Consider the following 14640-nt stretch of genomic DNA (forward strand, 5'->3'; position numbering starts at 1 on the left):
GTTTCCTTGTTTTGACGGTTCTTTGTGCTTGTTTGAGCTAAACTTGTTTTTTTCCCTGTTTTAGCGTGCATTTTTGCCTGTTTTCACTGTATTTTAATTTTTGTTCCGTGTTGCCCTCCTTCCTTGTTGTCCGCCTACCTCGACGCCCCCCGCCCTCCCTTCCCGCCACCGCCGCTTGTCCCCGCCCCTTTTTGCCTTCTGTAACCCTCCCCGCTCCCGCCTCCCAGCTGCTCCGCCCACCCGCGCACTTGGCCTTAAATGGCGACCGTGCGACGCAGGTGAGTGTGACCCACTTGTGGGACACCCCCGCGCCGCACGGCCACCAGCTGCTGCGTGTGCCCCTTGCCGCCCTCTGCCTCGCTGCTGCCTCGTTTTGCCGGCTGCCGCCGCTGCGAGTGGTTTCCTTGTTTTGACGGTTCTTTGTGCTTGTTTGAGCTAAACTTGTTTTTTTCCCTGTTTTAGCGTGCATTTTTGCCTGTTTTCACTGTATTTTAATTTTTGTTCCGTGTTGCCCTCCTTCCTTGTTGTCCGCCTACCTCGACGCCCCCCGCCCTCCCTTCCCGCCACCGCCGCTTGTCCCCGCCCCTTTTTGCCTTCTGTAACCCTCCCCGCTCCCGCCTCCCAGCTGCTCCGCCCACCCGCGCACTTCGCCTTAAATGGCGACCGTGCGACCGCGCAGCGGGCGCGCCGATTGTGCGCCGAAGGCGCGCCAAAGGTAAGCCCGTCTGCGCCCGTCCGCGACCGGATCGCGACCAGCGCCAGGACCCCTGGACCTCGAAGACCTCGACCTACCCGCCTGACGTACTCAGCCGCCACCCTCATCGCTCTCAACACCGGCCGACTCCCAGATTGCCACCAAGCCACTCCAAGAAGCACCCACGGACCCTTCAGCTGCCACGCCTGCAAGTTCTCCTGCATCCGGACCAGCCCCGCACCAGCACCCGCCAAGTCGAACTCCAGCAGCACCCACCTCAAGTGCATCCTGCTCAACACCCGCTCCGTCCACAGACACGCCATCGAACTCTGGAACCTCCTAGACGCCACAGCCCCTGACGTTGCCTTCCTCACGGAGACCTGGATGAACGCCTCTTCAGCTCCCGACATCGCCATCGCTATCCCAGAGGGCTACAAGATCGTCCGGAGGGACCGAAACGCCAACCAGATGGGAGGAGGCATCGCCATCATCCACAGGAACACCATCCGTCTCACGACCAGCACCGACAACACCCTGACCAGCGCCGAACACCTGCATTTCCAGATCCACACCAACCCGAACACCACCCTCAGAGGCACCCTGATCTACCGACCCCCTGGACCACGCACGCAATTCAGCGAGGACATCGCCGACTTCGTCAGCCCGCATGCCCTCCCCTCCGCTGACTACATCCTCCTGGGAGACCTCAACTTCCATCTGGAGAACAACAACGACCACAACACCAGCACCCTGCTCGACAACCTCGCCAACCTGGGACTCAAGCAACTGGTGTCCACCCCCACCCACCTCGCCGGACACACACTCGACGCCGTCTTCTCATCCAGCACAGACATCGACTTCAGCCACGCCACAGAGCTTCAATGGACGGACCACAGCTGCGTCCACTTCACCTTCAAGAGAACGACGACCCACCAACACCAGCAACAGACCGCCCGCAGAAGCTGGAACAAGATCACAGCAGACCAGCTCGCCACCTCCCTGAGCCAACACCCTCCTGCCAGCTCAGCGAACCCCAGCCAGGCCGCCGACAACCTCACGAAGTGGATCAGCAACTGCACGGACGAACTCGCCCCGCTGAGGACCCCGCCTAGCAGACCCGGCAGCAAGAAGGCCCCATGGTTCACCGACGAACTCAAGAGCTCCAAGAAGAACTGCCGAGCCCTCGAGAAAGTCTGGAAAAGGGAACCGACACCGGACAACAGGACCTCCTACAAACTTGCCACCCGGAAACACCACCAGCTGATCCGCGCCGCCAAGAAAACAGCATTCAAGGACCGGTTGGACAACAACGCACACAACTGCAAGGAACTCTTCAACATCGTGAAAGAGCTTTCCAACCCCAGCGCAGGAAACAACGACATCACCCCATCGCAAGACCTCTGCAACTCCCTCGCCTCATACTTCCACAACAAGATCACGGACATACACAGCAGTTTCAACAACCAACCAACGCACACCACGACCGACCAGCCACCCCCCCCCACCACCACCCTCCACGCCTGGACCCCGATCAGCACCGAAGACACCATCCGCACGATGAACTCCATCCACTCCGGATCACCGACCGACCCCTGCCCTCACCACGTCTTCAACAAGGCCGACGCTGTCATCGCACCCCACCTGCGAGACATCATCAACACCTCCTTCGACACCGCCATCTTCCCTGAAAGCTGGAAACACGCCGAACTCAGCGCTCTACTCAAGAAACCAACAGCGGACCCCACCGACCTCAAGAATTACCGCCCCATCTCGCTTCTCCCGTTTCCAGCCAAAGTCATCGAGAAGACCGTCAACAAGCAGATGGCCGCCTTCCTCGAGACGAACGGATCCCTCGACCCCTCACAGTCCGGCTTCCGAGCCAAACACAGCACCGAGACCGCCCTCATCGCCGCCACCGATGACATCCGAGCCCTGATGGACAATGGAGAAACAGCGGCCCTCATCCTCCTAGACCTCTCCGCGGCATTCGACACGGTCTGCCACCGCACCCTAGTACGGCGCCTCAGCAACATCGGAATCCAGGACAAGGCGCTGGAATGGATCATCTCCTTCCTCGACGGAAGAACACAGAGAGTCCGCCTACCACCGTACAAGTCAGAGGCCTCCGAAGTCATCTGCGGCGTCCCCCAAGGATCATCCCTGAGCCCCACCCTCTTCAACGTCTACATGAGCCCCCTCGCGGCCATCGTACGCAAACACCACCTCAGCATAATCTCCTACGCCGACGACACCCAGCTGATCCTCTCCCTGACCAACGACCCCGCCGCCGCCAGAGCCAACCTGCACGAAGGGATGAAAGAGGTAGCCGAGTGGATGACGACCAGCCGCCTGAAACTGAACTCGGACAAGACGGAGGTCCTCATCCTGGGCTCCTCACCCTCCGCCTGGGACGACTCCTGGTGGCCTCCCGCCCTGGGCACCGCACCCAAACCGACAGACCATGCACGAAACCTGGGCTTCATCCTGGACTCCTCCCTCTCCATGACCAGGCAAGTCAACAGCGTCTCCTCGGCGTGCTTCAACATCCTACGCATGCTACGGAAGATCTTCTGGTGGATCCCCACAGAGACCAGGAAGACCGTCACCCAGGCCCTCGTCACCAGCCGACTGGACTACGGCAACGCCATCTACGCCGGGACCACCGTCAAGCTCCAGAAGAGACTCCAGCGGATCCAAAACGCCTCAGCCAGACTCATCCTCGACATCCCACGATCCAGCCACATCTCCGGACATCTGAGAGACCTCCACTGGCTCCCCGTCAACAAGAGAATCACCTTCCGCCTCCTCACCCACGCACACAAAGCCCTACACGACCAAGGCCCGAGCTACCTCAACAGCCGAGTCAACTTCTACGCTCCCCAACGCCACCTCCGATCAGCCAACCACGCCCTCGCCGCCGTCCCCCGCATCCGAAGAGCGACTACAGGAGGAAGGTCCTTCTCCTACCTGGCCGCCAAGACCTGGAACTCCCTCCCGTCCGACCTGCGCCTGACCCAAGACCACCTCTCCTTCAGGAAGAAGCTGAAGACCTGGCTGTTCGAGCAGTAGCGGCACCCCCCCCCCCCCCAGCGCCTTGAGACCCTACGGGTATGTAGCGCGCTTTATAAGTGTCACTGATTGATTGATTGATAACAGAAGTGAATTTACATCTTTTTGTGACATTTGTAATAAAGATTGAAACATTGAGATAACATATTTGAACCAGTTGTTGAATGGTTGCACAGATTGATGCTGTGGTAGCGCTGAGTGATGTTGTGGTGGCGACGAGTGATGCTGTGGCGTACAGTGATGCTGTGGTAGCGCATAGTGATGTTGTAGTGCCCCTGAGTGATGCTATGGTGGTGCTGAGTGATGCTATGGTGATGCGATAGAGTGAGGGTGATAGAGTGAGGGCGATAGATAGATAGATAGTGATGGCGATAGATAGTGAGTGCGATCGATAGACAGAGTGAGGGCCATAGATAGATAAAGTGTATCTATGTTGCATTGAGTAGTGTAAGTATGAGGTGTGTAATTATATGGCACTGAGTGGTAATATGGGGAGTGTATGTTTTATTCAGTAGAGTGTAATTTTGTGGCATGTAATTATGTGGTACTGAGTGGTATTTGGGGTGTATGCTGCATTGAGTGCAGTGTAATTATGTAGCATATAAGTATGTTGCATTGAGTGCAGTGTAATTATGTGGCATGTAATTATGCGGCACTGAGTGGTATTTGGAGTATATGTTGCATTGAGTCCAGTGTAATTATGTGGCGTGTAATTATGTGGCACTGAGTGGTATTTGGAGTGTATGTTGCATTGATTGCAGTGTAATTATGTGGAGTGCAATTATGTGGCACTGAGTGCTATTTGGAGTGTATGTTGCATTGAGTGCAGTGTAAATATGTGGCACTGTGTGGTATTTGGAGTGTATGTTCCAGTGCAGAGTGTGTGAGGGTGTGCAGAGTGTGTGAAGGTGTGCGTGAGTGTGTGAAGGTGTGCGTGAGTGTGTGAGGGTGTGTGTGAGGGTGTGCAGAGTGTGTGAGGGTGTGCAGAGTGTGTGAGGGTGTGCACAGTGGGCAGTGTGTGTGAGGGTGCAGTGTGGGCAGTGTGTGAGGGTGCAGTGTGGGCAGTGTGTGAGGGTGCAGTGTGGGCAGTGTGTGCAGTGTGGGCAGTGTGTGTGTGAGGGTGCAGTGTGGGCAGTGTGTGTGTGAGGGTGCAGTGTGTGTGAGGGTGCAGTGTGTGTGTGAAGGTGCAGTGTGTGGGGGGTGCAGTGTGGGGTGTGAGGGTGCAGTGTGTGGGGAGGGGCAGTGTGTGTGGGGTGTGAGGGTGCAGTGTGTGTGGGGTGTGAGGGTGCAGTGTGTGTGTGTGATGTGCCCACTATGAACTGAATGTATGCAAGCACAGGTGTACAGGATATGGTAGTCCACAAGGCATGGCTCTTTGTCACAGAGAGGTCACTAGCCTAGTTAGGGGTCAGGCCAGTTTGCCAACAATTAATCATGCTTGGGCCCTAGAGAGCACACACGCCTGAACTGGAGAGTCGCGATTCAGCACATGAAGGATGATTTTCAAGGGGGATGACTGTTCTTGTGTGGGCTAGACCTCCTGAAGTGCAAAGTGCTTTTAGAAACTCAGAAGCCTCCTACCCTCTGAATACCTGCGAGTTCTAGGAAACACAAGACTAGATAGGGGGAAGGAGAGTGGGAGATGGCATGGGATCTAAAGATGAGAGAAGGGTGCGGGGAGATGAGTGAACATCGATGGAAAAAGTGGAAGATGGAGGGAGGAGAACTAAAAGGTGATAAGATAAGGCAGGATCACGAGGGGAGAGTACAGAAAGAGCAGAAGCTGGGGAAGGAGAGAGAAAAGAAAATAGAAGAAATGGAGAAGCATGGGGAGCGGGCAGGAAAGAGATGGGGGTGAGAGGATAAATAGTTGGATAGAAGGACCAGGAGAAAAGGATGGAAGGTGGTGAGAAGAGGGTGGATGAGATAAGGGCGAGGATGTAGGTGGAAGAGAGAGACTCAAAAGAGATGGGAGTGGAAAGAGACTATAGAGGAAAAGGAGGCTGGAGAGGAGAGGAGCAAGAAAGAGATCAGGGGGGAGGGGGCAGGGAGGCCAGAGGAGCTGTGAAGCATCCAGACTGTCCTGAAGAAAATAAGGTGCGAGGTCGAGGTGGAGGTGAACATATGGCGGTGGGGACGGAAACATGCTAGAAATGACGAGCAGGGAGAGAATAAAACCGATGTGGAGAAGAGAAGGTGTTTACGCAGGAAGAGGGGAAGTAGGACGCTGCAAGGCGAGGAAAGAACATCAGAAGATGAGAAAGAGGTGTGGGGAGAACAGAAGGAGATGAGGATGGATAAGCATAGGGAGAGAAAATAAAGAAAATGAGGCGAGTGGAGAAGATAACAAGATACAGAAGAGACGATGGCGGAGGGGACGAAAACAATGAGATAAGGATGAGAGGATGGGACGGAGGCTGGAGAAGTGAAGGGCAATGAGGGCGGGAGAAGGGTGAGGGAGCGAGCATAGGAAGGAGGAGGAAAAAAGCTTCTGAGGGAATAGTAGAGGGAGGAGAGACCAGAATGAAATGTGGATGCGTAAGAAGGGTAGGATAGAAAGAGTGACGGGTGAGGACTCTAGGGTGGAATATTGTAAGAAATGGGAGGCAAAGAGAAGTGATGTGTAGAAAGTGGATGAGAGAACATTATAAAAGAGAGTGCTGCTCTAGAGGGTACACGAGGAAAGAGAGGACAGGGCATGAAAAGAGTGCACCTGAAGATGCTTACAGGTGGTGAGAGGGACCAAAGGGAGGGCTGGGGAAGTAATGATGTGGAAGAAGTGAGGCGTAGCCAGAGATTGGGGGCGGGGGGGTAGAGGAGTAGGTGCAATGGAATGGTATAGTGAGGGGGAGTGGCGTAGCGGTAGGAGAGAAGGAGCGCAGGAAGGTCAAGAGAGTGACGTGTGTGGTGGTGTTCATCAGGAGGCACTGGGACAAAGGCAGTCAGAGAACGAGTGAAAAGAGACAGGCCACTTGGAGTAAGAGACAGCGAAGTGGAGAGGGTGGTCACAGGATTAGAAGCGGCCCAGGTAGAAATGTGGGAAAAGAAGTGAGCCGCGGAAGGACTGCATGGTGCACGCGGGAAGGAGGGGAGGAACAAGGGAGGGGAAGGACACCTTCAGGTAATGTTTGCGCTATATAAAAGCACATTAAATAAATAAGTAAATGAAGTCCGCTTTAGAAATTGTAAAATTCCTGGAGTCCAGTTTGTTTTGCTCTCTGCTGTCAAGTATTTTCAGTAGAGCAAGGAGTACAATTACAAACATGAACATTACGAACCTCCTGGAAATTAAAGATACTTGCTATGGCTGCAATAAATGTGCTAGTTTGTAGAGAGGATTCCTGTAAACAACAAGCTCTTGGCACTGCTGTGATTAGCGGGGGGAGGAGAAATGCGGCTCGGGAGCAAATGGTAACGAGCGCGTGAATGGGAAGAGCGGCCGTGGGAGGGGAAGTCGGAGAGTGCGAAGTGCAGGCGGGGAGCGGAGCCTTTGAAGTGTGTGTGGCTTTCATGTGGTAATGCGAGGCAGGCGGATAGAAGCGCGTTCACGAGACCACATGCACTTCTGGAAATCCGCTTTTTTCAGAGCTTAGTTTAGCTCTTATTTTAGCCCCTATAGTCTCGTCCTATTCATTCCTTGTGTTGTAAGCAAACCTCAGCTAGGCCTACTTAGTGCAAGGGGTTCGCCCTTCTCTGCACGGAGTCCTCAGAGCTTACGAAGAAGTTGGCAATGAAACTAGAAAAATACAAAAGCAAAGTTTATTAAACCTTTAAAGGTTGTACTACAGTCCACACAACACCCTTCAGTATTGTATCGAGTAGTACAACGAACTGAAGCACATGGCCCCTTTTATACACAATGAGGGGGCTCAAAAGAAGGCGGTACAAAAGACAAGAGCAGTTTCATAACCATACAAGGACCTATTGGAAGGCACAATCCATAGATGGGCGGAGTTAACAGTCTTCAGAAACTAGTAAACACATCTAGAACTAATTAGTAACGGCTATTAACTCTACTGGACATGCTAGAAGCGGGGAAGGTTAAATATAGCCTGTTGCCGGGCAGACTTCTGGCATAGTTGACAAGGAGGTAGGACAAATGCACATGACTAGCACATGGCAATGTATGGCATACAAATGGCTGTTACAAATGCAAAATGGAGTCGGCACATTTGATACGATAATAGTTAAACAAAGTATGTCTTCTGCTAATGCTTAACCTAATCGCCGTTGATTTACAACACTTGCGGAATGGAATAGGACGAGACCTAAAAAACAATTGAAACTGTAGACACAACTGCAATATGGAATCTTGCTTAATTGCTCCGGTATCCTGTATTTGAGTGGGAGTGTTCAATTGTCCTAGTTTTCAATGAAGAGTTTCATGATGGATAACTGGGATTACAGTCAAATAACCTTTCCTCTTACTTAAAACATAAAACGAAAACACAAGTAGTGCCTATTCACCTCTGATGTTTGCATATGTCTACCCTAATACTGTGTAATAAATGTATTCTGTTTTTACTCTACAGGGTTTAAGTTAGATTGCGCCATGCACCAACTTGTTATTGCACGATTTGCAGATGACGATCTTAACATCGACTTCGATAATTTTGTTCGATGCCTCATTCGCCTCGAATTTATGTTCAGTAAGTAGGATTTGTCACGTTAGATTAAAAGTTCTTCTTGTGAGTAACATTTGGTTATGATTTATTTTATAAAATGTATGAATTTTATGAGCAGAACAGTTGTTTCAGACATTTGATCACTGATCAAGAACAAAATGTGTCACAATTGTAAAATCACCTAAATGTGTGAATACACTTTAAAGGCATTACCTCCTTATCCCTTCAACTTATCTCCATTACATAATGAGGCTCCTGTGCCTCAGACACACCTGTACCAATATAAGAAGGCCCGCCCTCTCCGCAACTCCTGTACGTACCAAGCTGCCATAGACCTGGTCTGACAACCGGAATGGAGGGAGGGCCGTAATGGAGATTAACAAAGTAGGACATGTGTAATGCAATTGCCGGTAAGTAATGGAAGCAATGTTCATTCTGCAAGCTCAGACAACACAGTTGTTAACTGGATATACATTGAAGAAAACAGATCTATAAACTATCTTAGAGATGCACATCAACACGGGATTATGGTGCAAACAGCAGGCCAAGATGGGATACAAGTACTGAAAATTAAACTTTTAGGAGGAACTAGGATACATCACCTATAGCAGCCTGGCACACAGTGCAAGGATGTGCACTAAGTGCCTTTTACTACTACTGCTTATGCTACTGCCCTTTTCTTGGGTCACAGCGCAAGTCGCAGTAGAAAAAGGACATTTCCGACTGCCTGCATGTCAGCCCTATCATAATAGAGCAGCTGGTACCGTTGACTCATTATCGGACGGTCACCCGTCTGCGGCATCTGACCGCGATCGTAATCGGGCCCTTGGGGGCAGATCAACTGAATTTGCTGTCCTGCATTTTAAAGGGGGGGTGGAGGGGAAGCCTATGCAGAAGCCATACATCTGAAGACCAGCCTGCTGCTGCTGCGGTCTTCTTCTGTCACAGGCCAGTGTGCATTGTCTAGCATAGGATGTGGGCTTGAAGCATGCTCTTTGAGTACAAGTGACTATGCCTATACAAATATAGAAGGGTCTAATCCAGTAGATATCTGATGTGAAGTTCTGCACACATGCAGTGCATAGGTTTTTCAGACTAATGACCGCATTTCTCCTTGTTAGCGCCTGATTCAACTAGACATTTTTGACGTAAATGCTCAGTCTAGCCATCTTAGTAGATCAGGATTTGCGTAAAAAACTATGGTCGTTTCCACTGTAACACCACATTTATGCACAGTGGTACAAAGCAGCGCAAAATAATTTTTGCACTAAAAATTGACACATTTCCAGCACTAAATTCCTTTTGCACTGGGAAAAGTAAATATCGATGTGTTCCTCTGCGTCACTTTTCGGTGGTGCAATGTGCTAGTAAATCTGGGCCTTGTTACATTGAGAAACTTCAAATGTTTGGCAAGAGGAGGGTATTTTTCTCACCCCATTCGTAATATACGCACTAGAAATCAGCATTTGATTCTAGAGAAAAATACTGCATATACAATTGGCCAAATTAAAATGTTTGCGATTTTTATTTTTTTTGCTATGAAAATAATAGTCGGCAGCATTCTGAATTAAGGTGGTGGAGTAAAAGATACACTAGGGTGGTGGATATTCTACTTTTGGGAAGCTGCTTGACACATTACGAAAAGAAAATTGCCATCACCAATCAGCATTTTCTTGACCTGTACATCGCCAGAATCCCCTGTATGAGTGCCACGTGAGCATGTGGGTGCATATACAGTAAAAAAAAAAAATTCTTGAAATAAAACCGGTTTCAAAAACCAAACCATTTTTGTGTTAAATGATTTTTTACTAGTCTTGCACTTCGGTGACCTCCAACCATAACCTAAACGTAAAGGACCTTATGTAAAGATAGAAGATCATTTTCCAAATGGTGGTCTTGCACAGAAGCATTTTATACTTGCTCACTGGCTTTTTTCTGTTTTACAGAAGTGTTTAAGAAACTGGACGTGGATAAAACTGGGACTATTCCGTTGGATTTCCTCAATGTAAGTTTGAATGCCATGTTCTTGAGATTATCAAACTTTACTTCCAAACCTTGATAGGGAGCTTTTGGGTGGCCGGCTACTCTTCCTGGGTTTAGAGGCTTTTCTCTGATTAGTTCACATCAGCTAGGATATGGACCATTGAGCACGTGAATATGCAAGGAACTTTGACTTCCATATCTGCAGGTGCCAGTGGATCTTGGGATAGTCTGCTGTAGTTTTCACGCCTATTAAAGGTGTAGTACCTAGGAGCCAGCCAATCAAACCATGTCTAAACACACAAAGTCCCTCTCCTAGCAAACCATGGCACCATGGCCAAAGAGGCAGTGTGGGGCCCTGCCTTTGTGAGATCACCAGGCATTCCTGATCCAGAGTCATAAGCGCTAGGGATTTGGCAAGAGCCACAGGTTCTGAGAAGGCAAGAGAGTGAGTGAAGTTAAATGAAGTACATACTTGTGGGTATTATCCTAAATATTTCCCTTTTCCTTTATCCCTGCAGTGGTTGACATTGACCATGATGTAAGGTGGAAGCACAGAAGAGCGGCAACCTCGGCTGAAGACTTGTTTATCTCATGGAGTCAAAGATTTTTATTATGCAAAAAATAGAGAAAATATATATATGTTTAAATATGTGTATATGGAATGTTTAGGTTTTATACCGTCCTTTATAAACTAGGGCTATTTTTACGGCAACCTTCTATATTAGTGAGTTAACGGTTAGTTTAAGAAGAAAAAAAAAGGAAAATTGGTCAAGCAATAAAATCTGTAAAACAGTGTCCACATGGCATAAAATTAAGGTTCATAAGTAAGAACTCTCCCACCAGGCTCTAACTACAGTGAATTGTGGGAGGTTCCAGCCTGCCTCATTTATGGTCTGGGGACCACTGGGTTTATGATAGCCGAGCAGCAGTGCTAAATTAGTGAATGTTTTGCTGGTGTTTGCCGGTGCGGATTACTGGAACTTATTTATTAACACCGCACTTACTTATGACCGTCTACCACATGGTAGCACCATCTGTCTATTTCTTGAGCGGGGCAAACAGTTTACCAATTAAATACATATTTTAAAATAATTCCTGCGCCTCTAGGTCATTCTTAAAGCTTTGGGTGGCCTGGAACTGTCGCAGTTATATGAGTGTGTTAGTAGGGAGCTTTAATACTGACGTGGTATAATGCCAGATCCCATTGGTAGTGCAAGCGGCAGTGACCTCCTGAGCATTACCTTGAGCCCTGGCATTCATAAATTGAGCTCTGTGGACTAGGCAGACTGGCTGCCAGGTCACAATGGTGCCACCTCACCCTATTTAATCACTGGATTTTTTGCTAGGGTCTGCCATTTTTCACAAGGCACACGGGTAAGGAAATCTTAAATGCCCGTTACCTGCAGGGAATTTTCTGCATGTACAGCAGGGCCTTGAAATATGGCGCACTTGGCCTTCCACCATGCCTTTAATGCATCAACACTGCTGGCGGATGCACTGAAGAACTGCTATCCCTGCCTTCCTGTCTATAGCAGTTGGCCCTCTGTTTGGGAAGCAGCGTTCAGGGTCTATGTTGGCTGGCAGGCCACCCTCCGCATCTGAAGTGAGGCCCTTGGTGTTAAAAAGAGACACAAAGACCCCCCAGATGTAGTTCTTTAGCTATACATAGAGAACCGAACCACATATTTTATTTGTCTCCAACTTTGGTGCCAACTTGTCACGTAATAGTGGCCCTTTCCATCTCATTGATTGGATTTTGTGATTTATTTATTATTTTCTACCTTTATCCGCCTTAAGAAACCTTAGAGGTCCATTGAGCCTGAACGGAAAGTGTCAGCAGGTCCTGTAGCATATTTTTGTCCTGTTTTATTTTATTTTTGGTTTGACAACTCCTTTCAAATGGAAATAATTAAAGGTCACTTTTCAGGAAAAGAAACAAAAAGTGATCATATGGAGGCTATTCTCTGTCTACAAACTCCATTCCCTTTTTAAGTTACTCATGAAACCAGTTAGTAGTCACTCCCAAAGGAGCTACAAGCCCTTGTGTGAGAAACCCCTTAGCATGCAGCTAATCCTGAAGCAGTTGCAGCCACCTGGCCAGCTGAAGACCCTTCCCTGCATCCCAAGTGTTCTCCGCGTCTCTACTTTGCAGCCATTTTCCACCCTTGCGTGAAGGCACGTGCCGGTATAACCTACTGCCATCTCCTTCCAGATGCACCCCACTTCACCTGCTACCTAATTGCCAGTTTTCCTGCTGACATAAGTTGAGTCCTGAAACCCCAAAATGGATCTGTGAATATCGTTCTGCAACCCTGAGAAACTTCTTTGAGTGTCTTTCTTCTGATACTAGGAAAAGAGTTGGAGATGACGTTATTTGTGGGAGAAAACAAAGAATATAAAACGACTTGCGTACGTGGGAATCCTCCCTCTACCTGTAAAATACTTGAGCAATTTCAGGCGAATCCTTATACGGCCATTTATCTCATTTCTCACTTTAAAGTCGAATTCTGACACTCTGGGGTAATTTACAAGGTATTTTGGAAAGCAAAAAGGATTCAGATTTTCAAGCCTCCAGACTGTAAAAACCAGGTTCAACAAGCTCCACAATATGTCAGGAACAGCCTCCTTTACAATCCAAATAACACATTGGAAGAAATGGCGGCGAGGGGCTTTGTAGGTATATTGTCATTTGGATTCTGATAGGATCGACACAGAACACTTAGGGCCATATTTATGACTTTTGTGGCACAGGGCAGCGCAGCAAGTCACATTGCTGGGCTGTGTCACAGGAAAAGAGAAGGAATGTGCTGTATTTAGCCAGTACGGTGCATTCCGGTCCTTTTCCCTTGCGCTGGAGCCGTTTTGGCAGCCTAGTGCCGATGGAGGCACTCTTGAACCACAGTACAACTGTGGCTGAGTTTGGATAGGATTGTCATTGTGCAGGAAGGGGAACTTTCCTGCACAAAAACAATTCTGAGAGGCTTTTTCCTCTCAGAAGGCAGAACAGATAAAAAGGAAAAACACAGGGAGAAATAAACATATTTCTCCTTGTCCGGCCTCTCCTGGGACGGCGTGTCACATTCCCCGGTTTACCAGCTTTGGTAATCCTGAACTGCGTCAAATATCATGGGAGTTGCGTCGGAACACCCACTGCGGCGCCCATGGAACGCTTCCCTTGCACCGCATTGATTTGCTCCGCGTTGCATTGCTGCAGATTTTTTAAGCTATTCCAAGCCACGCAAAGTGCCTTTAAATGGCTTCAAAAATATGTTTTAACGTTTGCGCCGCTCTTGCACCACATTGCGTGGTGCAAGAGCGACGCAAACGGGTCATAAATATGGCCCTGAGTATTGGAACTAATCCAAATGTGGATATTCTGTCTCACTCAGGCAACCAAACCTGCTCATCTCAGCCCACTGTGTTGTTGTTCAGAAAGATGACTGAATATGAATTTACCTTCAGTTACGATGAGCTTCATGTAAAATCTGTTGGCTTCCGTTCGCATAGCATACTGACAGATAACTCCTCTGTGGGTGAAACTGGAGTGAATTTGCCAGCAACTGCTGTTAACATCGGTTTTCTTCCCCCTTAGTATTAAGTCTGTGTTCATCTACTTGTATAACCAAGCTAGATTTAGTTCAAAATGAACATATTTGTTTGATTCTCCATATTATTTTAAGAAACCAGGACTTCTTTTCAGATATTTCAGATGTTTACAGAAGCAACACTATGACCACTACAGAGACTTAGTTAAGCACTTGGGTCCAATGCCAATCATTGGTCTGTCTCTAAACGTATGACTAGAACTGTGGTTTCTAGCCCGTAAGCCCTTCTGAATATATGCAGTGTATTTGATGATGTCCGCTCTGGCCTCCGATCTGTACATGGTCTCCGTTGGAAGTGATTTATTGGGCTACCTACATGGTGGGGTGGCCGGAGACCTCTTCGCTTGCAGCCTTCAATGCTCTTAGGTGCAAAGTCTTCCTACACCGCTGTAGGTGGTGTTACAAGCACCTCGAGGAGGCATGGCACGAGCTCCTGGTAAACAGTGGAGAAGTTGGGTGGAACCACAATTACGCCTTCGTAAGGCTACGACCCAGCAGAGCAAGTGTGAGTAAAATACCCAGGCAAATAGAGAAACCAACTAACACATAAAAAAGTAATCCACTACAGTTTGTACATATTTTTAGAATACAAATGTAATACTTATTCCAGTTGCATACTGATTGATAAAATAGACATAATTACACACATAAGATATAAAAATTA

At 48.8% G+C, this 14640-nt stretch overlaps 1 protein-coding gene across 1 annotated transcript in view; it reads left to right on the forward strand.

The window, feature by feature from the left end:
* LOC147709382 (calpain-2 catalytic subunit-like) overlaps window positions 1-11463 on the forward strand; it is a 213799-nt gene extending 202336 nt beyond the window's left edge. The window contains exons 19-21 of the mRNA XM_086927965.1: window positions 8296-8412; window positions 10335-10393; window positions 10890-11463. Of these exons, the coding sequence (XP_086784091.1) occupies window positions 8296-8412; window positions 10335-10393; window positions 10890-10913 (200 nt within the window). The 3' untranslated portion in view covers window positions 10914-11463. The remainder of the gene's footprint in view (window positions 1-8295; window positions 8413-10334; window positions 10394-10889) is intronic.
* The last annotated feature ends 3177 nt before the right edge of the window (window positions 11464-14640 follow it).

This window comes from Lissotriton vulgaris, chromosome 6, assembly GCF_964263255.1.
Source record: "Lissotriton vulgaris chromosome 6, aLisVul1.2, whole genome shotgun sequence".
Classification (NCBI taxonomy): Eukaryota; Metazoa; Chordata; class Amphibia; order Caudata; family Salamandridae; genus Lissotriton; species Lissotriton vulgaris.